Source organism: Cnephaeus nilssonii, assembly GCF_951640355.1.
Source record: "Cnephaeus nilssonii genome assembly, chromosome: 3".
NCBI classification, from domain to species: Eukaryota; Metazoa; Chordata; class Mammalia; order Chiroptera; family Vespertilionidae; genus Cnephaeus; species Cnephaeus nilssonii.
In genome coordinates this window covers 50,065,717-50,088,311 of record NC_137074.1, presented here as the reverse complement: position 1 = coordinate 50,088,311, position 22,595 = coordinate 50,065,717, and the positions used below count along the sequence as shown (strand labels likewise).

At 41.6% G+C, this 22,595-nt stretch overlaps 1 protein-coding gene across 3 annotated transcripts in view; it reads left to right on the top strand.

Moving 5' to 3' along the window:
* ATP13A4 (ATPase 13A4) overlaps window positions 1–20,412 on the top strand; it is a 136,998-nt gene extending 116,586 nt beyond the window's left edge. For 2 of the 3 annotated variants that reach the window (XM_079766493.1, XM_079766492.1), the window contains exons 26-30: window positions 2,483–2,654; window positions 3,342–3,535; window positions 4,619–4,707; window positions 9,379–9,459; window positions 15,731–20,412. In XM_079766493.1, coding sequence (XP_079622619.1) covers window positions 2,483–2,654; window positions 3,342–3,535; window positions 4,619–4,707; window positions 9,379–9,459; window positions 15,731–15,943 — 749 coding nt within the window. In that variant the 3' untranslated portion in view covers window positions 15,944–20,412. Of the gene's footprint in view, window positions 1–2,482; window positions 2,655–3,341; window positions 3,536–4,618; window positions 4,708–9,378; window positions 9,460–15,730 lie in introns of those variants that run through there. The other variant, XR_013813314.1, reaches the window with a different exon arrangement.
* The last annotated feature ends 2,183 nt before the right edge of the window (window positions 20,413–22,595 follow it).

Below are 22,595 nucleotides of genomic sequence, written 5' to 3'. Positions count from 1 at the left end.
GTGATCATCTAAGCACCTTTGATTTTGCTATTTCTTTTGCCCAAACTACTTTCTCTTTAGATTCTCATGTGACTTTGACTTTCCTTTATTACTCAGATTTTAGCTCAAATGTCACCACATCATAAAGGTCACTTTAAACAATGACCAAGCCAGTTATTCTGTAGCACACAATTCTGCTTTATTTTTTTCACAGTACTTGTCACAATCTGAAAGTATGATATTTATCTGTTTTATGTTTTTCCTGCCTCCCCTCACCCTCAGTGTGCACTTCCTGAGAGTAGCATCTTGTCTATCTTGATCACTGCTGTCTTCCCAGTACCTCTAACAGAGCCTGACTTAGCAGAGGAGTTCATTAAATACTTGCTGAATCTATTGAAAGAACACCCTTGACAGTCCTTATTGTTAACAGAGTTCTCTTCACATCAGGCCAAATCTATCTCTGTGTAAGTTTTCCCATCACAGTTCTGCCATTTGGGGAGGCACAGCATAGTCTGAATTCCTCCCCAGGACAGTCTTTCAGATATTTGAAAACAATATTCATTTCTTCTATGATAACAAGCATCTCCAGGGTTTTTCTATTTTATATATACTCTATTAATAAAAGCCTAATATACTAAGTGTCTGGTCATTCATTCATCCTTTCAACCAATCAAAGCATAATATGCTAATGATATGCTAAGGTTGCTCTACCACTCACTATGACGTGCACTGACAACTAGGGGGCAGATGCTCCAAATGGTAGGTTAGCTGGCTGCTGGGGTCCAGCCGATTGGGACTGAGCGAGATGGGCCGGACATGCCCTGGAACCCTCCCACAGCCCCTCTCCCCAGCTGGCCCCACCCCCAATGGGGCCCCACCCATGCACAAATTTGTGTACCAGGCCTCTAGTGTGTGTGTGTGTGTGTGTGTGTGTGTGTGTGTGTGTGTGTGTATTTCAGAGAGGAAGAGAGAGAGAGGGAGAGAGAGATAGAAACATCAATGATGAGAGAGAATCATTGATCATTGATTGGCTGCCTCCTGCATGCCCCACATGGGGACTGAGCCTGCAACCTGGTCATGTGCCCTGACTGGGAATCAAACCCCTGACCTTCAGGTTCCTAGGTCAATGCTCAACAACTGATCCACGCCAGCCAGGCTCAGGTAGTGTTTTGACAGAGATTTCCTTGAACTCTGTGAGTTTAAAAAATATGAACAAAGAAATACCTCCTCCAATCTTTGCAGATTGGTTCTGTGCTGGGCACTTCAACACTTAGCCAAGCTTGTGTTTAGAGATCATCCAGAAATGAAAGCATAGGGGTTTTCTGGTCATTTCTGAGCATGAATCTTGTCCTGGTCATGTACATGGCTTTCCATATTCCTCCAATACGCACAGGCGATTGTGAATACCACAATCTCCCAAAGAAACTTTAGCTTTTTTTTCTAAGCTTTAGGCATTTATTTTATGTGTCATCTTTTGCCTCAGTGACTGCAGGTAGTTTGTTAACCTTACAATGCTTTGGAGCAGTGCATGCTGCTTTCCCACCCCCAAGTAAGTTTTGCATTAGGTGAAACAGAGATGAGCACCTTGCACCAGGGTTTCGGGATTCCCCAGACAAGTTAGAACACATGCAGAATAATCTGTGGATAAAGTTTGCTCTTTCTTCTCTGTAATAAGGGACCAGGGTCTCCCATCTGATATGTGTGCTACCATCTTCAAGTTTGTAACTGAACTGGGGGTAAGGGGGCAATGGCAGGTAAAAATTCACAGAGCTTTCCTAATATTTTCAAGTTGCCTTTCTCTTGATTCAGCATTTGTTTGGATGCTGTAAACCTTTGTCTACTTTTCAGAGTTCTGACAAAGTTGGTTCTTACAGTTTCTGCTTATTTTTCAATGTTTCCATGGAGGGATGGGATCTTGGAGCTGCTTACTGTGCTATTTTGCTGATGTTCTCATAGTTTAATTTCTTAAGTATTTAAAAGCATTACGTCTTAGTGACTGCATGTTGTTCTATTATATAGATGTGCCACAATTTATTGTAAATGATGCTGTGATTAACATCTTTCTATATCTCTGATATATTTTTAGGTTAGGATAAAATTCCAGAAGTGGAATAACTATATGAAAAGTTATGAAATTTTTTTTCAATCTCTTTATATTCATTGCCAAAGTGCCCTTCAGAAGGTTTTTTTTATCAATTTATATTCCTACCCTCAGTGTAAGAAAAGTGTGCATTTTAATACTCCCTCACCTATAATGTAATAGTCTTTGCCCATTTAATAGACATAGAAAGGGCATCTTGTGGTTGTTCTATGTCTGCTGCCTTAACAATTTCTCATATGACTTCAGTTTGAATCTACTATTGTATTGTTCATTCAGTTTGTGATGTACTTTGATTTGTCAATTTCCTCAGATATGTGGGCCCAAGAAGTTACACCATTTTTCTAAGTAAAAATATAACATTTTTCTGCTCTCATACATATAAAACTTGATTTTATTTTACAGTGAATTTGAATGGTGCCTACCCCAAGCTAGTGCCTTTCAGACCTGTGGGCCGGCTGATCTCCCCACCTTTGCTGCTCTCTGTGATTTTCAACGTTCTTCTCAGCCTGGCCATGCAGATTGTGGGCTTCATTCTGGTTCAGAGGCAGCCTTGGTACAACACGGAGATGCACAGGTAAGATCACAGACTTGATGCCAGCTTCCCACTCTTTAATTTCTATCAACCATCAACTGGCCCATACAGCAGGAGGCAACTGAGTCTTCATTCTGCCAAAGGATTTGGCTTCCTTTAGTCCCTTGTGTACTTTTCCAGTGACCTTCATTTCTCTGTGATAAAACTTAATAGTAACATTCATTGGCACTCATCTTTGCCTGTCTTAGATGATCCTCTATGACCATCTTTTCTATCAAGACTGACCATGCATTGTAGTTTGCTTGGACATCCCCAGTTTAACCTGATAGCCAATGACATTATTAATATCTTTTCTTTCCACATTCAGATCTGTTCCTATTGAACTATAAAATTATGTGGTCACTCTACTTATAAATGTTAAGAGATATTAAGACACCAGGGGAAATATTCATGACTTCCTCATCTCTCTCTCTCCCACATAGCATTAATATACATGATTGGTGCTCAATATTTTAAATAAATAACTTGGATCTACTTATCTAATCTATCATTTATCTACCTATCCAAAACATAGCTCTATCTGTGCTGGTTTCTTTCTCCTTATTTTTTCAGTATATTCTTTCCCAAAGTGCTGGCAATTATAGAAACACTGAGGTCACGGAGTCTTTCATGTATTCTCCATAGGTATCTGTCATCTTACTTCATTGGCTTCTTTGGTTTCCTTTTTAGTGCCTGTACAGTGCAAAATAAAAGCATTTCAAATTTAACCATGCCACCAACTGCTCCAGAAAAAGTTGGAAGTAATGATGACTTCACAAGTTTTGAGAACACAACTATATGGTTCTTGGGAACAATCAACTGCATTATTGTGGCTCTTATCTTCTCTAAAGGAAAACCATTTAGGCAGCCGACCTATAAAAACTGTGAGTAGAATCGTACAGGGTCAGAGGTGAGAGGTCATCAGAGAGGAAGACACACATGCCTATGTCATTCAGGGAGCCGCTACAGAGTTGGCACTTATTCAGTGTATCCTGATTTCCACTCCAGGTTGCTGTAAAACACATTGTACAGCCTCACTTTGTGATCTTTTGTTCCCTCCCTCAAAACTGCATGAAATGCTAAGGCTTCTTTATCCACCTCTTACCTTCACCAGAAGTTTGTCTCTAGGTATCTTTTCATGGGATCACTCCAAATGGGAAAAACTCATTTATTTCTCTGCTTGTCAGAATTCATCCTGGAGGAGGTGGGGAGAAGGAACATAGCACTCAGGCTCAGTTGGAACATGTCTCCTGCCATGAAGACAATGGGCAGGTTGGCATTGTGTGGTTGGCAGGCTGGGAGTGGGTTCAGCCTGGAGGAACCTGACTACAGACAGTTGTGGAGGCTCTTGGCCAAAGCGTCTCCTACTTCCTTACATTCTGGGCTGGGAGCAGAGTGTATGTTAGAAATATGTGACCTGCTTTCAGGATATTTATTTGGACACCATCACTACCCCCCTCTAATCAGAAAAATTTAGAAGCACAACTTAAAAAGTCAATATCCTCATAAAAGTTTGTTCAGAGAAAATTATGTTGCCCTTCTTCTTGGGATGACAAAGCAATAGAATAGTGACCTCTACATGATTGCAATTTAAACATGTTTATTTACAGCCATCCTTTTCCCCCAGAAAAAGATTTGAGGTGGATGATTTGCATTAAAGACACTCAGATACTTGAATGCCTTCACGGCATTTATTTTGTAATAATAAAAATAACTTCTTGTAATAATCAAAGTGTACTTTGTCAATGTTACCCTCTATCTATTTCCACTTGCATCAAGGACATGCATAGGCATTTTAGAGGTGAGAACCATTGCATAGAAATGAGTACTTTCCATTTATTATGCTGTGTTTGGATGTGAAAATCAAGTAAATTTAATCAGCATTAATCTAGAATATGTCTTTCAATAGATGTGACACTCTATATTCTGATTTCTCTAAATGATAACTTGTGTTTTTATTTCCTCAGATATATTTGTCCTTGTGCTGATTGTACAGCTGGCTGTGTGTCTATTCATCCTATTTGCTGATATTCCAGATTTATATAGGCGTTTGGATGTAAGTCTTATCTCTGGGATATGGTGATGTTTACAGTTATTTAACACTCTGAATTCAAAAAGCAGGCCATAACTGCAATGACATGGATTCTCGGACACCAATTGTTCTTTTAGGACAGTTTTGTAAAATGCCAAATTTATTCATATTTTTTATTTAAGCTGGTCTAGTCTTGATTTCAAGTATTTCAAAAGCACCAAACATTTTTCTTTTAAAGGATTCCCTTTAAGATTGAAAAATCTATTTATACATTTTTTTTTCAAATGTGAGAGAATTTCCCCCTAAATGCTTCTTTTTTGAAGCTGTTTAAAACAGAATCGCCTATAACACTTTTTCAGTTAATTCTTAAATCTGTATTTACATCTTTCCTTTTTACCTCTTTAGAAATGTATTTTTCTGATATTCATACTTAATGTCAGCAAAACTTACATTTAAAAAAGCCAGGCCTTACCTCATGAACTCTCTTAGATTTTTGTTACAACTTTGAAACATTATAAGAGAAATTTTATAAGTTCAAGCAAGGGAAAATAATATAATTTGATTCTTCTAACCTATCCTACGTTTCAAATAGAAGTTAAGCATTACTAAATGTCTTTTAGACCACGAAATAGAAAGCAGAAGAGAAGATCAAAGAAACTGAGTGGTTTTTTTTTCACTTAGTGCTTTGCAGACCTGCTTCCCTTCCTCTCTGACTCAAAGACAAGTTTCACAAGGGCCAAGATCCTATCTGATTTGTTCTTGTATAGACAGTGCCTTGCATAATAAATGGGTACAAAATGGCAACAAATGACTGGTGGATGGTTATATGTCAGTTTCCTAAATGTAGACAAGCACTTGGAGCACATGGTGTATTCCAAACCAATAGTACCTTCAGAAACCCAGTGTAACATAAACTAGTGGTACATTCAGTTTTCATTTTTATAATTGCACTAGAGGCCTGATGCACGAAATTCGTGTAATAGTAGGCCTTCCTTCCCCCGGCTGCTGGCACCGGCTTCCCTCTGGCACCTGGGACCCCAGCTCGCTTCCCTCCGGCCGCCCGCAAGCACCCAGGACCCGGGCTTCCTTCTGGTCCTGGCTTCGTCTGGAAGGACGTCTGGAATGACATCCGGAATGACGTCTGGTTTAATTAGAACATTACCCTTTTATTATTATAGAGTACTGTGGTTAACAATGTAATTGCCACTGTTGTTAAGTGTCTTCATAAATTACATTAAGTACTTATGAAGATAGTCTTTGTCCTTTAGTCTTCCAAGTGGGTTAAAACTCTGTAGCCCTGCAGAAGTGAAGATTTGACATGTTGGGCTGAGTTGCACTCTTTAATAGTGAGCACTCTAACTGGGAGGCTCGGTCCCCTAGCACAGTGGTCGGCAAACTGTGGCTCGCGAGCCACATGTGGCTCTTTGGCCCCTTGAGTGTGGCTCTTCCACAAAATACCACAGCCTGGGCGAATCTATTTTGAAGAAGTGGTGTTAGAAGAAGTTTAAGTTTAAAAAATTTGGCTCTCAAAAGAAATTTCAATCTTTGTACTGTTGTATTTGGCTCTGTTGACTAATGAGTTTGCCGACAACTGCCTTAGCATAATGAAATAAGGAACATATTTGGTTGAAAGGGAACATGTGTGAAGTCACTGCCAGCATGATGGCAAAGGATTCTGCAAGGAATTATTGCTTACTCTAAAAATAGTCACTTTTCTTATTAGTGTATGAAATTGTGAGTACATTATAGAAATGTGAATATGCAGGCAGGGAAAATTATAATATTGTTACTTTATCCTTCCATCTTTGAAAATGCATCTATACTAATAATAGAGGAATATGCAAATTGTCCGAGACGCCGCCACAGTAACAATAATAACCAAACAGCAGACTGCATGGGCGACCAGGCCAGCAGGGGGGCAGTTGGAGGCGAACAGACCAGCAGGGGGGTGGCCAGGCCAGCAGGGGGGGGGGCAGTTAAGGGTGACCAGGCTGGCAGAGTGGGGAAGTTGGGGCAACCAGGCTGGCGGAGGGAGGACAGTAAGGGGCAACCAGGTCGGCAGGGGGGGCAGTTACGGGTGATCAGGCCAGCAGGGGGGCGGTTAGGGGTGACAAGGCTGGCAGGGGGGGCAGTTAGGGGCGATCTGGCCAGCAGGCAGAGGCGGTTAGGGGTTATCAGGTTGGCAGGGAGGGCAATTAGGGGCGATCAGGCAGGCAGGCAGGTGAGCAGTTAGGAGCCAGCGGTCCCGAATTGTGAGAGGGATGTCCGTCTGCCAGTTTAGGCCCCTGGCAGTCAGACATCCCCCAAGGAGTCCTGGATTGAAGAGGGTACAGGCTGGACTGAGGGGACCCCCCCAACCCATGCACAAATTTTGTGCACCAGGGTTCTAGTATATTATAAGTGTGCACTGTCTGATTTATGAAATTTATTTTCTTTCAAATGGAATTGCGAGGTTTTTGCAACCTAGTTATTGCTCATTTAAAAAACGCATGAATTTTTTTTAAACAGAGGATATATTCACATGATTTAAAATTCAAAAGTTAAAGTTATATAGGGGAAAAAAATCTTCCTTCTTTCTTTGTTTCCCAGCTACCAGTTCCCCTTTCTGGAGGCAACTGATGACACCAGTTTATTTTACATAATTTCAGACATATTTTGGGATATGTACACAAATATATGAATGTGTATGTGTCTTATATGTATATTCTGCCACATTGTTACACAAATAGTAGCAAACTATTACATTTGTTCAGGTCTTCTGAAATAGAGATGTCAAGGTAAGATGAGATGTGTAAGAAAGTTACTGGAGGGATTGCCTATGGAAGAAAAAACTCAGGAAGCTAGAGAAGGTGCAGAGGGTACTACACTAGGTTGTCTGACCTCTGTGCAGGAGAGAGGGAAGGAAGGTGGGGTAGGTGAGTAGTTTCAGACTATAGCACAGTTATAAGAAAGTTGAGCCAAAGTTGCTCATCAGAGGTGTCTAGTATCTCACAGAATGAATGTGATTGGAAGCCTGCTGTCCTCAGTTTTATTAGCCACGAGCAGCCCATGGAAGTGTGGCCTCAGGGTGAATGAATTCTGCGTCTATCAGCTGGGGCACCTGTTACTTATCCTCTCGGCAGCAGATCGGAGTGGAGCCTGGTCCTGGCTGCCACAATCACATCGACAGTCCTGCACTTTGTTCTTTTGTGTAACAGTCTATTTTTCTAATTGATCCCATATCAGTACATAAAACTTCCTCATTGTTTTTTTATGCTAATGTAGTATTTCATGATATATATCTTCATGCCATAATGTATGTGCAGTCCCCTATTGATCAACATTTAGATTTCAAAATTTTTTAGTATTGCAAACAAAGCTGCAATAAAATAACCTTATACATATATCATTCCAACCAAGTACAAGTACATCTCTAGGGTAAATTCCTAGAAATGAATTTGAACTTTAAATTTTAATAGCATGTCCCTCCATAGAGCTGTACCAGTCTTTACTCCCATCAGTGTAAAGGCAATGTAAGAGGCAGTGCCAGGTACAGTGCACTTGGCTGTGTTTCTCTTATTCATTCATTCATCCATTTACTGTACATATATATCATATCTATCTTGAGCCTGGGGCGGGGCTAGGGATTTAGAGAGGAAGTGGGGAAAGAGACAGGTTGTGGCATGTGTGCCCTCAGAGCCTCCTGGGAGTAGAGCCACTTCCCTATATTCCCTCATGAAAACAAAACATCACAAGCAAACAAAAAATACTTTACTATTATTTTTTTGTTGTAAGGTGACCAGACTTATTTTAGGAAATTTAGAAATTACAGAGAAAAAATAAGAAAGAAAAGAAGATTTTAAAAAAAGTAGCTATCAATGGAACTCCCATTTGACCCAGTAATCCCACTCCTGGGAATATATCAGAAGAAACTAGAAACACCAATCAGAAAGGAAATATGCACCCCTATGTTCATAGCAGCACAATTTACAATAGCTAAGATTTGGAAACAGCCTAGGTGCCCGTCAGCAGATGACTGGATCAGAAAACTGTGGTACATCTACACAATGGAATACTATGCTGCCATAAAAAAGAAGGAATTCTCATCATTTGCAGCAACCTGGATGGAATTGGAGAACATTATGCTAAGTGAAATAAGCCAGTCAATGAAAGAAAAATACCACATGATCTCACTCATTTATGGATAATAAAGAACATTATAAACTGATGAACAAAAAGATAGATACAGAGACAGTAAAGCAACAAACAGACTTTCAAATTACAGGGGGAAAGTTAGGGAGAGGTGGGGGAGATAAGAAATCAAATGAAGGACTTGTATGCATGCATATAAGCATAAACAATGGACGCAAAACTCTGGGGGGTGAGGGCATGTATGGGTGTGGGGTGGGGGGGCAATGGTAAGATATGTACACATATAATACCTCAATAAAAAAGAAAAGAAAAAAAAAGTAGTTATCATAGTTCCAAAATCACTGGCATCATTGGATATAATTTTTCCACAGTGTTTTCTGTGCATACATACATAGAAATACTTACATACATAAAACATACCTGTTATACATGTGTATAACATGTACACATGTGTATGTCTATTGCATATGTGATTTATAACCTATGAAAGTGTACACTGTGAACATGTGGATATTTTCCAGCATATATTTGTCTCTAGACTAACTGTGCTTCATCTCCTGCCAGTTGCTCTGCACTCCTGTCCTGTGGAGGGTCTGCATTGTCATTATGCTCAGCTGCAATTTCATTGTGTCCCTTGTTGTGGAGGTAAGTGCCCTCAGGCTGCTGATCACTGGTGTGTGTGTGTGTGTGTGTGTGTGTGTGTGTGTGTGTGTGACACTTTAGGGGAGTCTGAAAGAGGAACAGCTTTAGCTGACAAGGCTCAGCAGTGCAAGGGGCTTCCATTCCTTGGCAACATGAGCAACGGTGCTTTCCTCTGATGAGCTCAAAACAAGGTGCTTGTGTTCCCACCTGTAAAGTGGACTAGGACTATGACTGCTAAGGTCCTGTTCATTTCTAAAATTGACAAATAAAGGCCCAACTCAGTTCATTTTTTTGAAATTGAGATATGATTCACACACTATAAAATTTACCTTTTAAAAGTGTACAATTTAGTGATTTTTAGTATTTTTATTGAGTTGTGCAACCACCACCACTATCTAATTCTGAAACATTCTCATCACCCCCAAAAAGATCCTGTCCCATTAGCAGTCACTCCACACCTCCCCTTCTTCCTCCTTCAGCCCCTGGCAACCACTAGTTTATTTTCTATCTCTATGGATTTGCCTATTCTGGACATCCTATATAATAAAAGGCTAATATGCAAATTGACTGAACTGCACAACGACCGGTCGCTATGACATGCACTGACCACCAGGGGACAGACGCTCAACACAGGAGTTGCCCCATGGTGGTCAATGCACTCCCATAGGGGGAGTGCCACTCAGCCAGAAACCCTGAGCTGGGCTCACAGCTGGCAAGCGCAGCGGCAATGGTGGGAGCCTCTCCCGTCTCCACAGCAGTGTTAAGGATGTCTGACTGCCAGCATAGGCCCGCTTCCCCGAGGGCTCCCAGACTGTGAGAGGGTGCAGGCCGGGCTGAGGGATCCCCCGAGTGCATGAATTTCATGCACCGGGCCTCTAGTTTCATATAAAGGGAATCATACAATATGTGGCCTTTTGTGTCTGGCTTCTTATACTTAAGAACTTGTATCATTTTTACTGTACAGATGGGAAATGAGATTCCTAGTGAGCTTTTGCTGGCCTTTATTCTTCAGCTCCCATTTCCTCAGTATAATGAGTTTGTACTTCCCTCTACTGTGCTATGTGGTTCTCTCTGTCCTCCTTCAGTGCTGTTGGACATAATCTCCACTCTTCAAAACTTACTGTTAGTCAGGAGGGGTGTCCCCCAAAAGGCATGTCAAAGGAGAGGTGAACTGCAGGACCCCATCTGTCCCCATTTCTGCCCTCATTACAAAGGCAGGCTTGTTCTAGTGAAGGGGGATTCATGGAGGGCTAAGGGCACTATAGCCTGACGTCCCACAGTATTTTGTAGGCAGGACTTCAACAAACTTTCCTTACTGAGCAGGGTAAAGATTGCACAGGAACGAGTGGTAGAATAAGACAAAGAATAGGGTACTGGAGCTTCTCTCTCTATGCCCAAGTTTGAGGGCTTCTCAAGTTGATTGGACATGGGAATTACCTGGAGGGCATGTTAAAACACAGATTGTCCACCCTGCCCCCAACATTCATGATCCAGTAGATCTAGAGCAGGCACACACTTTCATTTCTCAGGTTTCCTGGTTATTCTGGTGCTGCTAGTTCAGGGACCACACACTGAGAAGCACTGTGCTACAGCATATGGTTTCCAAAGCCACCGAGTTAATGAAAGAGCATCATCAGGGGAGTCCTCATACTGAATTGCGGAAGATAGTCCTTGCCCTTTAAAGGAATATGTATCACATTATTTCCTCTGTCTATTACCTCTTTTCCATTCCTGTGTGTTGAAATGCTATGCTGGTAATACTATCAACAGTAAAAAAAATATATACTTTAAAAAAAAGTTAAGTTAAAAAAATGCTCATCTATCCTCAGTGACACAGCTGCAGGACTATGCTCTTCATGAATCTTTCTGGACGCCTAGCTCAGTTAGGCAAGGAACGAAAGTCAACTAACAGTGGTTTAAACAATAAAGATATGTATTGACTCATTTAAAAAGATTGGAGGTAAGTGGCTTCGGGGCTGGTTTAGTGACTGGGTGTCATGGGGGATCTACCTTCTTTTACCTTTCTGTCCCACTAGCCTTAGATCTTGGTCTTTCATGTTTGTGCTTGTTGCTTATGGCGCCCAGATAGCTTCTGCACAGCTGGGCATTGCATCTGTTTTCAGTGTAGGAGAAAAAGGAAGGGAGGCACCAGCAAGCTTTTTTCCTTCAAGTACGAATCTTTTACCAGTGAACAAAAGAAATCCTACAGCCCATCTGCAGGCTTTTACTTATGCTCATTGGTTATAACTGTGTCTCCTTGGCATCCTGAGTAGAAAAGAATTCTGGGAAAGTGGATTTGTACCAAAACGTTAGACATATTGGCTTAGACTGTTTATGTGTTTGTTCGTTCTTCCTTTTAGGCAAGCAGGGAAGGGTTGGGAGGGATGAGATGTAGGGGTAACAGAGCAACACGGTCTGCTGCAGTCCCCTTGCAGGAAGCCATTCCACAGTCAGCATAGTTGCAGTTAGGAGCATAAGCCGGGGGTTGTTTACCTGTGTTTAAATCCTGGCTTCACCCTTTCTTGCTCCCTGACTTTGGGCAGTACTTGCTACTCCAATTCTCTGTATCTCTGTTTCCTCACCTATAAAATAGTGATAATAATGATACCTTACCTCAAGGGTTACTATGAGTATGAAATGTGAACAGTGAAAAGCATATAGTAAGTAATCTTGGTAGATATAAGCTAAGATTATTCTATTATTTCTGTGGTACTTATCATTTATTACTTTGTATCTACCAATCATTCAGGCATTCGTGTATTCATTCACTCTTTCCACAAGCATTTGTTGAATCCTAGGGCATGATGCCAGCTGATGGAGAGGGTGATTTAATACTCATGGAAGATAAAGTTTCTCTGTTGCTTCTCATGTTGAGTGAGAAATTGACACTTGTGGGTGTCTACTGAGAAATAGCATCAACTGAGAAATAGCATAGCAGGGTTCCAGGTCCCACTCTGAGTCTCCTCCATGAAGTTACCGATTCTCTGCTGTCAGTACATACTCAGGAATAAACCCAAGCCATCTGAGTCTTTGTAGAGCAAGCATGTCAAACTCAAAGGTTAACACAAGCCAAATAATTGAGGTATTTGGCCCTGGGGCTGTGAGTTTGACATGTTTGCTGTAGAGTGATAGGACAGATTATCTCTCAGGACTTCTGTTTTCTTTTTTTATGAAGTCAGTTATAATGGAGAATTCTTGCCTCATGAGGTGAGCCTAGCAGAGTAGGTAAAGGCCCCACACTATTATGGATGCAGCAAGATGTTTTCCTCAGGTTTCCTTTAGGTGCGTCTGACACAAGATAATAAGGATTCTTAGGATGGGCTGTGCTAAATCCATACTAGATTGCCAGGCTATGGCAGAGATGGTCCAGAGAGGTATTGAGCTACAAACATGGGAGATGGCTGGCTTCCTTTTGCAGAGTCCTGAGTATTGTCTGAGAGGTCTAACCCTATGGTCTGCTGAGAGGTCTAACCCTAACCTTAATCTTAGAGCATCCCAACAAACAAATAGGTTTGAACAAGACCTTACCCTTATTTTGCCAATTTGTATGATCTAACCATCAGCTGAGACACAGAGGAGCTAATATTTATAGCTTTAATCCCTCCCCCTTTTTATTATTTACTAGAGGCCCAGTGCACGAAATTCATGCACTGAGGGGGGATGGGTCCCTCAGCCCAGCCTGTGCCCTCTCACAGTCTGGGAGCCCCACGATGGATAGCCCCCCGCAGAGGGAGGTCCCACCCACCCGCCGCAACCCGCAGGTCGGTGGCCTGGGCCTCCCTCTGCAGGGCAATCATGGGGCGATGGCCGAGCTCCTGACCAATCGCATTGCACCCGCCTTGGCTGGCCTGGTGCCAGTGGGTGTCATAACGTGGTCGTCTGGGTGGTCGTTCCGCTGTTCAGCCATTTGGTCGATTTGCATATTAGGGTTTTATTATTATAGATGTGTTTGTATGTATATATATGTGAATTATTTGAGAGCTCATGAGGAATTTTTTTTAGGTTTTTTGTTTGTTTTAGGAATGGCATCTTATCAGGGCATTTCTTTTGTTTCTAGTTCTGAATTTAATTTACAATGTAGAGTGACAGGACAGATTATCTCTCAGGCCTTCAGTTTTCTTTTCCAGAGTAGCAGAGTGATATTGGCCATCATACGTCTAGAACTGTGAAAAATCTCAAGGCACGTTGTAGAGCACTAAAATCTTTCTGTGTGTGTGTGTGTGTGTGTTGATTTGTTTCATTGTTTTGTTTAAAGCCTGCTAAGATTTCCAGAAGGTAAGTTAGATTTTAAAACCACTAATTGGATACCCATGATCTTGCCTTATCCCAGCTCCAAGGAGAACTACTACTTTCTTGTTAAGTTAAGGAGGACAAAAGCTTTGCTGTAGGAAAGTAGAATAACAGGTTTGGCTAGTGAGCCCTGAGGTTTGCAAGGTTGATAAAATGCTGTGTGGATCTTAGCCTGCTAGTGAATGATCAGTTTTTAAAGGAAGGTTCACATTAGTTGTTCTCTATTATTTCCATGGGCAATGGGTGGATTTCAGGAAAACTACTATCCCTGGCAAAGTTCCTTATAGAATACTACAGAATTCACTCTTTCAGTTCAACAAAGATACCTGTGATAGACACCAAAACCAGTTCTAATTCTGTGGGGCAGCTTGGCTCCTCATATTTTTTTGTTTTGTTTCTTTCATAACTTAAGATCGTCAACCTTTGTGACTGTTAGGGAGCAGAAGGAGTTCGTTCACAGGTGCTAGCAGAGCCAAACACTAGACCCTGAGAATTGCAGTGGAGAAAGATTGTTTACTTTATTGATGAACGACACCACCCAGGAGAACAGGAAGCTAATGCTCAAAAGCCTGAACTCCCTTGTTATGTGTAGGTTACAGATCATACAGGGCAAAATCACAAGACACAGTGGGGTAGAGGTTCACAGTCCTGCTGGGAGCTGATTGGTCAGAGGTGAGGTAAGGGTAATAAATTATTTCTTCAGGCCTTGAGGACAGCTCTGAAGTCTTTTCCAGTGTCCCTCTTCTTGGTCTCATAGGAAAGTAGCCAGGAGATGGTTCCATCCTGGGCTCAGGAACTAAAACATAACTTAGGTCACGATGTTACCTTTAGAGGTCTGGGCCTTGTGATCATTAGTCAGGTCCAGGCAACTGTCTTCTGCTGCCGCGGGGGTTGCTGTTATCCAGGGAAAGAATAAGTCTTTGAGTGCTACAGACCCAAAGAAAGAGAGATATTATTTCTAGAGGTTGGTTTCAAAACCTAAATTTAATCTAAATCATAAGGACCCTCAGTTTCATGACTAAACATGATAAAAATGATAATACCCTCCCATGCACTCTGTATTGTAACTTATCTTGGACTCTATTTGAGGCTAAGTCTAACTCATGAAATAAAATGACAGTCCAAAATGTTTCTACAGAGAGGTATCCGGTAATCTTAAAAATACGTTGTAATTATTTGCAGGTGAAGGTTAGAGGTATATGTGAACAGGGCCATAGTGCACAGCCTGTTAAATGAATAGTTCAGAGGGTAGAAAAGGGAGGTAGGAGCCATGCCATGCCCTGCATTGTGATGGGAGTTATATAATCCTTATGACACACCTAAGAGGAAGGAATTATTATTTCTAATTACTGAGTCTCTGATAGGGTAATTAATTTGTCCATAGTAGGTGTCAGAGCTGGAATTAAATCTAGATCTGTTCAACTCCAAAGCTGTGGCCCATATTCCAAATTCACTGACCTCTGTTCTTAACTATGCAGTGATGTGCCTACCAAAGCCACACCATACATGTGGCACATCTTTCTATAGGGTCCATTTCAATTGGTGGTGAGTAATTTTAAATGCCATTTTATATCAAATCAAATATGGATGTGGTGTGGAATGGACTGTGACATTTGAATGATTTTAAATGTTAGGGGAACCTGGTACTGTCCATTAACCTCTATATTTCCTGACCCTATGGTTTTAAATTTAATTTCTATATGAGATTCAGAAGAAATTTCATCCTTGAGGCAGACTACTTCAAGCTGTGTTTCCAGATTCTTGAAAACATGTACTTCACTCTTCTCCCAGAAGAGTTCCATAAGTGGAAAGGTTTGAGCACCTATCATGTGAAACCACCTTGGATTTGTGTGTCTAGGCCTGAAGTTCTTTGTCAAGCTGGGCTTTGGCAGCCAACACAGTAGTGTCTTACTAGAGTCAATGGGGGCCATAACCTGGAAACACTTGACCTCTGGTTGTAAAGAGCAACTCTTTTATTTTGCAGGAGGCCATTATTGAAAACCGAGCCCTATGGATGATAATCAAAAGGTACTTTGGCTATCAATCAAAAAGCCAGTATCGGATATGGCACCGGGCCTTGGCAAATGACCCTACATGGCCCCCACTGAACCAAATGTCTCCCTCCGACCTGCCGGAGTGTGGCGGGGAAGTGTCTTATAGCAACCCGGTGTTTGAGAGCAACGAGGAACAACTCTGAAGGCAATGGGATATTCAAGTTGAGAAAACATAGAAACAAGGACAAAAGGGACCAGTTCCAGCGATATTTTTAAAGCAATGAGACTCTTACAATATCAGCAGGAAATTTTGGAATCAAGCACCTATTCGATCATGGTGACAAATTAAAGTCTGTTTGGTAAAATACTTTCTGCAAAGCAGAATACTGCCCCAGGAGAGTGCCTTCCTCTTGGCCTCTGAAAGTATTGGACATGTTCAGTGAATCAAGACTGGGCCAAGGATGGCGATGGGCCAAGAGACTGGAAAGCTAAAGGAGAAGATGTGCTCTTTCATCTTAGATAATATATTTTTTAAATGAGTTGAGGGAAAGTAGCACTATGTATAGTCATAGAATCATAGCATGTTAAAGATCAGTTTTGAGTTCTTATTTCATTGATAGAGAAACGAACGTGTGGAAACCATCACACAATCTTCACTATCTAGTTTCCTTCCCTTTGCAGTACTTTTCAGATTTGAGACATTTCTTTCTATTTCTGGCCTTCTCCACGTATTAGTAAAGATAGCCTAAGCTGATGCTGCAGTAACAAACAACTCCCATATCTCAGTGGCTTAGCACACAAGAAGTTCTTTTTCTTGGTTCAGATGACTATTTAGAAGAGATCTCCTCAGAGAGGTGACTGCTCCAATCTGATGGCTCCATCCACTCAACACAAAGATGCGATAGGGAAGGAAGAGAATGGAGATCAAACAAGGGTTCTTCACTGCCTGACCCCAAGAGTGGCACATGTCTCTTCCACCACTCACATCTCATTAACCGGGGGTGGCAGAGGGACTGGGGAGTACAGTCTCCTGAATTTAGGGTTGGCTTCATGGGCATATGACCTGTGCTGTCACACAGGGCCCATGCTTTGACATGAGGGGCCCACTCTTGGTTTAATGCCCTGCCGTTGTCATCTTAAAATTCTTTGAATAAAGGTTGTTACATTTTCATTTCATGCTGGGCCCCACAAATTGTGTAGTTGGTCCAGCCTGTATTCCTGGAAAAGAAGGGACCATTGCACATATCAAAGAGTCCTTATACTATCCATTAATCTCTAAATTTCCTGACCCTATGAACTTTTGAGTTTTAATAATCCTCCTTGCACATGCCCGACTCCAGGATTTTTACTCCTCTGCTCTGTTATTTTTGATACAAGTTAGTCTTGTGCTACAACATGTTACCATCGATGTAAGTCTTTACACAGCCTACATATTTCTTAGGTTTCAGGCTTCAGTTTTCAGAAAACAAAAATCTCCCCCATTTTATCACTATTACAGCTTGGTTATACTTGATTTATTCATCACAGAAAACACCGAGGCTTCTGTTAGCTCAGCAAACAATACTGAATTCTAGGAGAAAATCCACAAATACTATTTTAGAGCAAAAGCAACATTTTTATTATGCACATCAAGTCCTAGGAGAATGAGGTGGGCAGGGTTGGGTGTCCTGGCCCAGAACAAGTGGTTGGCTTTGCTACTCTCAACAGCACCTGCAGTCATTGCCTTCCCTGGCTGAACTCCTGGGCATGGTTGGTGGCTCTGTGGCTATAGATAATTCTGGGAGCCTGGTGTTTTCCCAGCCGTGAAGGCACCATTTGCTTCTGGCTTTAAATTGGGGTGTGAGGAATCATTAGAACAGACTGCAGAATCACTGTCTTGCTTGGTACAGAAGAAATGTTTCCATTTACAAAGTCAGCCTCAGCAGTGATATGACAACTTCGAATATCTTTTTTCTAAAGTGGATAATTTTTCCTATTTTTAAAAAGTGGGGGCACTGTGGGCAGAGCAAACTGGAGATGGTATACAACCTAGTGACAAGCAAAAGCAGGGTGCACATCAAGAAATTTAAAAAAAAAAGTGCTGGTGAGGATGTGGAGAAAAGGGAACCCTCATACACTGTTGGTGGGAATGCAGATTGGTGCAGCCACTGTGGAAAGCAATATGGAGTTAACTCACAAAATAAAGAAATGGAACATCCTATGACCCAGTGATTCCACTTACAGGAATATATCTGAAGAAAACTCGAAACACTAATTTGAAAGAACATATGCACCCCTATGTTTATTGCAGTGTTACTTACAATAGACAAGATTTGGAAGTAGCCCAAGTGCTCAATGGTAGATAAGCGGATAAAAAAGTTATGCTACATTTATAGAATGGAATACTACTCAGCCGTAAAAAAAGAAGGAAATCGTACCTTTTGTGACAGCATGAATAGACCTGGAGAGTACTATGCTAAGTGAAATAAGCCAGCCAGAGAAAGACAAGAATCATATGATTTTATTTATATGTGGACTCCAATGAAGAATATCCTATATAATAAAAGGTTAATATGCAAATCAACCAAACAGCAAAATGAGCAGTCGCTATGATGTGCTTTAGCCACCAGGGGGCAGACACTCAATGCAAGAGCTACCCCCTGGTGGTCAGTGTGCTCCCACAGGGGGAGCACCACTTAGCCAGAAGCCAGGCTCACCTAAGCCAGCAGGCAGACATCCCCCGAGGGCTCTTGGACTGCGAGAGGGCGCAGACCGCGCTGAGGGACCGTCCTTCCTCCCAGTGCACATATGTCATGCACTGGGCCTCTAGTAAGCTAATAACGTAGAAACAGACTCATAGATACAGAGACCAGACTGACAGCTGTCAGAGGGGAGGGGGTTGGTCCAAACAGTGAGAGGATTAACCAAATGGAAAAAACCTTGTAGACACAGACAACAGTGTGGTAATTACCAGAGGGAAAGTGGGGTGGGGGAGGTAGGAGAGGGTAAATAGGGGATAAATGGCAATGGAAAGAGACTTGACTTGGGGTGGTGAACACTCAGTGCAATATGCAGATGATGTATTACAGAATTGTACACCTGAAACCTATATAATTTTATTAACCAATATCACCCCAATAACTTCAATAAAAATAAAATAAAAAAGACAGTGTGTACATCTCATACTTAGGAGAGTCCCTCACCAAGTGCTGTCACCCCACTGGTCCATGTGAATTGCACAATTCTCCTGGACCCAGACAAGGAAGGACTCATCCCTACCTTACAGATGAGAAAACCAACCCAGGCTGAGGAGAGCAGACTCGAGCCTCAGACACTATCTTCTGAGCAAATCTGTTGTTTCCAAATGCCTTCTCATGACTAAGCTCCAGCAGGGCAGGTGCCTGGTGTCATCTCTCAGGCAAACAAAGAATGAGTTTCTCATGTGCCAGGTGGAAGGAGGAAACCCTGTGCTAATAAATACCAGGGCCTTCTCTTCAAATAATTTCCAGGTATCTTGCCAGACTTGGGCTAGAAGTGTGCTAAAAACAAAATGAAACCACAACCACCAAGTGTCTGTTTGTCTTTCTGAGACAAAGTTGCTCTTGCCTTGGTCCTAAGTGATTCCATCCTCAGCAATTCGCACATGGCTGGCAGAGGACAGGGATGGGGGACTCTAATCTCTGACCAGACAAACAATCCTAAAATCTTTGACAAAAGGGACACATTCTGAAGACTCACTTGAGACTAATTATATCTTGAAGGCAATAAATTAAGAAGCAGAAAGTGCTTACTCTGGAAAAAAATGGGTAGGCTGGGCGGGTGAGAATTGTACTTAAATACTTGAAGGATTACCGTGGGAAAGAAGGCTCCAACCTATGCCCAGGGCACAGCCAGTGTGTAAAGAGCACCATGGGAATGACTCTGGGCTGACACGAAGACTACAGCCCTTACAACACTGATGGGAGTGGATGTTGGTGACCTCAGGAGGTGTGTGCTCTGTGACATTGGAGATGCAAGTGGATATTCAAGACCAATTAGGGAAAGAAGTCAAGTATCTGATGAAACTCAATTACCTGCAAGATCCCTTCCAGACTGGATATGTCCAGTCAGTCTTACACAGTGATGTCAACCATTTACTACTGCTTCCCACACAGAATATTAGGCTGACCTATATGGGTACATGGGCTGGGGAGGGTGGGCTCCCAGCCCTGTGAGGTCCCATGGTGTGAACAAGTAGACATGACTGTTCTGTATCTTGGAAGATGGCTTCTCATAAGGGTAAGAACCTAAAAAAAGAGGGGTCCTGATTGTCAAATTGACATCTGTGGAATTCTTCCAATATGTGCACTTTCTTAGAAATAGGTGTTTGAAATTTTTGAGGAAAAGAACCTGGGAGAGCATCCCAACCCAAAAGCAGAGTTATCAATGCCTAATATATTGTTCTGACCAGGACTTGGAGGAGAAATGGACAGTCACCTGATCCAAATCATTTGAGAGGGTCCCCTGTTTGTCCACTCCAAGGTAAATAGCTCTTATCCACAGAAAAGAACCCTGACTCTGGACTCTCCTCACTAACTATGGAATGATCTGAGAGTGGAAATACGCTTGTGCCATCTGTGTTCCTATGTGCTCTCACAGTGTACATGTACCCACATGCAGATGTAATGACTGGAAAAAGTGATTATTTATTCAGAGCCATGTATTTAGTTTATGATGAAATAAATTATTCTGTATTTTAAAAGGCAAGTAAAATCTATAATTCTGTTCTAAAATCAATTTCTTTCTCTCTTAGTAGAGTCTTTCACTCTGGCTAATAAAATGATGTGGTCTATTCCACTGATGTTGAATCAAAGCAACATCTTTACAAAGTTTCAGTCATTTCTTAATACTGCAGATGCTATTATTCCCTGCTTTGTACACAGGGCATTAAGCACATATAAAATATTCTTATGCTCATTCTCTCATTTAAACCTCATAATGATCTTAGGAGAAATACAGAGCAAGGATTACTATTCTCCTTATTTTGATGAGGTACCTCCTTATTCTGAAGAGATTCAGTGACTTGTCTAAGGGCACACAGCGAGTGAGTGGAGGAGCGGGAGCTAGATTCCGACACAGGACCTCTGCCTGCATGTGTCTCTACCATGGTGTTTCCCCTAAATGAAATGTTTGTAGCACTGAAAACCAAGGAGGGAAGAGAGGCAATTATCCAATGGATTGCCATCATGATTATAATTTTCTTTAGAGAGAGTTTCTAGTTTTCATATACATTCTCTTAAACCTGACCATCAATTACAGAAGAGGTTGACTCCCACTGTGGAGAGAGTGAAATCATAAAGCCAGAGAAACCTATATCTCTGCTTGAACTTTGCTCAGCCCCTGCTTTGTAGAGCTTTTTAGGGTTAGATAGAGTCTCTCTTGGTTTGAATGATACTCATGTCTTTGTGCATAAAAAACAACAACAACAAAAAAAAAACAACTTGAAAATTGCTGCCACACAGCATTTGGTCCACATTTTGGTTTCCACTAGACTTGTTAAAATAACTCTCTAAACTTTATCCATAAAATAACTTTCTTTAAATAACAACAACAAAGCACACCTCTCTTGGACTTGTTGAAAGAGTGTTGGCCTTCTCCCACACCAAGCTTGTTCCTTCCTCAAGAAGACTGCATTTGCCATTCTTTCTGCCTTGAATGCTCCCCCTGTACCACCAACCTCCCACACTCTTGGCTGATTCCTTCTCCTTCAGATTTCAGCTCACATATCTCTTCTTCAAAGAAGCCTTCCCTGACTACTTTATCTAATGGTGTCCTTGCCCCACTAGCTGGATTGTTTTCTACATAGTACTTGGGCAACCCTTCAGGTGCCTGAGGTTGAAAGATTAGTACTTGTTCAAGATCAAACATTTAGGAAATGGGAGACCCAATTCTACAATTCAAGTCCACTGATTTCCAAATCAAAGTCCTTTATGTTCTTCACACCTGGCTAGATACTGTTAATCAAATTAGCTAATCCACTGGGGAAAAGATGTAGGATGTTGTAGAGCAATGTCCATGGTTGATTGAAGAACACTCAGAATGTCATTCAGACTCTCCCAGTTCTATTTTCTTGCTGTCTCATCCCAACTCTCTCTCCTGAGTGTTTGACTCCATGAAAAATCTGACAAAGCACTGGACTGTGATTAAGGCTACACACAGACTAACTATGGAAACTCTGTAGACGTTGTGAATGCTGCAGAAAGGTCTCATATATGTTGCATGTATTATGCACTGCACAACTCAAGGGGGCACCATCCACATTATGTTGCAAACCAAAAATGGTGATTATGTGTGATATCAAGAAGGCTTTGTAGGTGAGAACTTTTACTTTTGTAACCACAGACATGATTATACAATGAAGAATCTCTCCTGTCCCACCTCTATCAGTTCTTAAGACCTTGCACTCTTTCTTGGTATTATCTCTCATGCAGACCCTCCTATTCTCCAGGACCCTCAGACACCACCTACATGATTTTAAGAGCCTCTTAACTGGTCTCCCCAACTGAGATCTCTCTATCTTTGCTTCTCAAGGTCTCTATTGTATTCTATTGCCCATCTCTGATCATGTCACATCTGTGGTCAGATACCCTTCATAATTTAAATTATCTACCAAATAAAATACAGATTGCTTACTAAATACTTAAAGGCCCTTTGCACAGGCCACATCTGTGCTAATCTTACACATTTTTCCTTGTACTCAGTAATGCAACAAACTATTATTCCCAGCATTCAGTAACCCCCTTATTCTCATCATACAGCAATTTTCTCACTAATACCTTTGCTCACCCTGTTTTCTCTTTGGGGGCATCAAAAATTCTTACTTCTATCTCCACATAT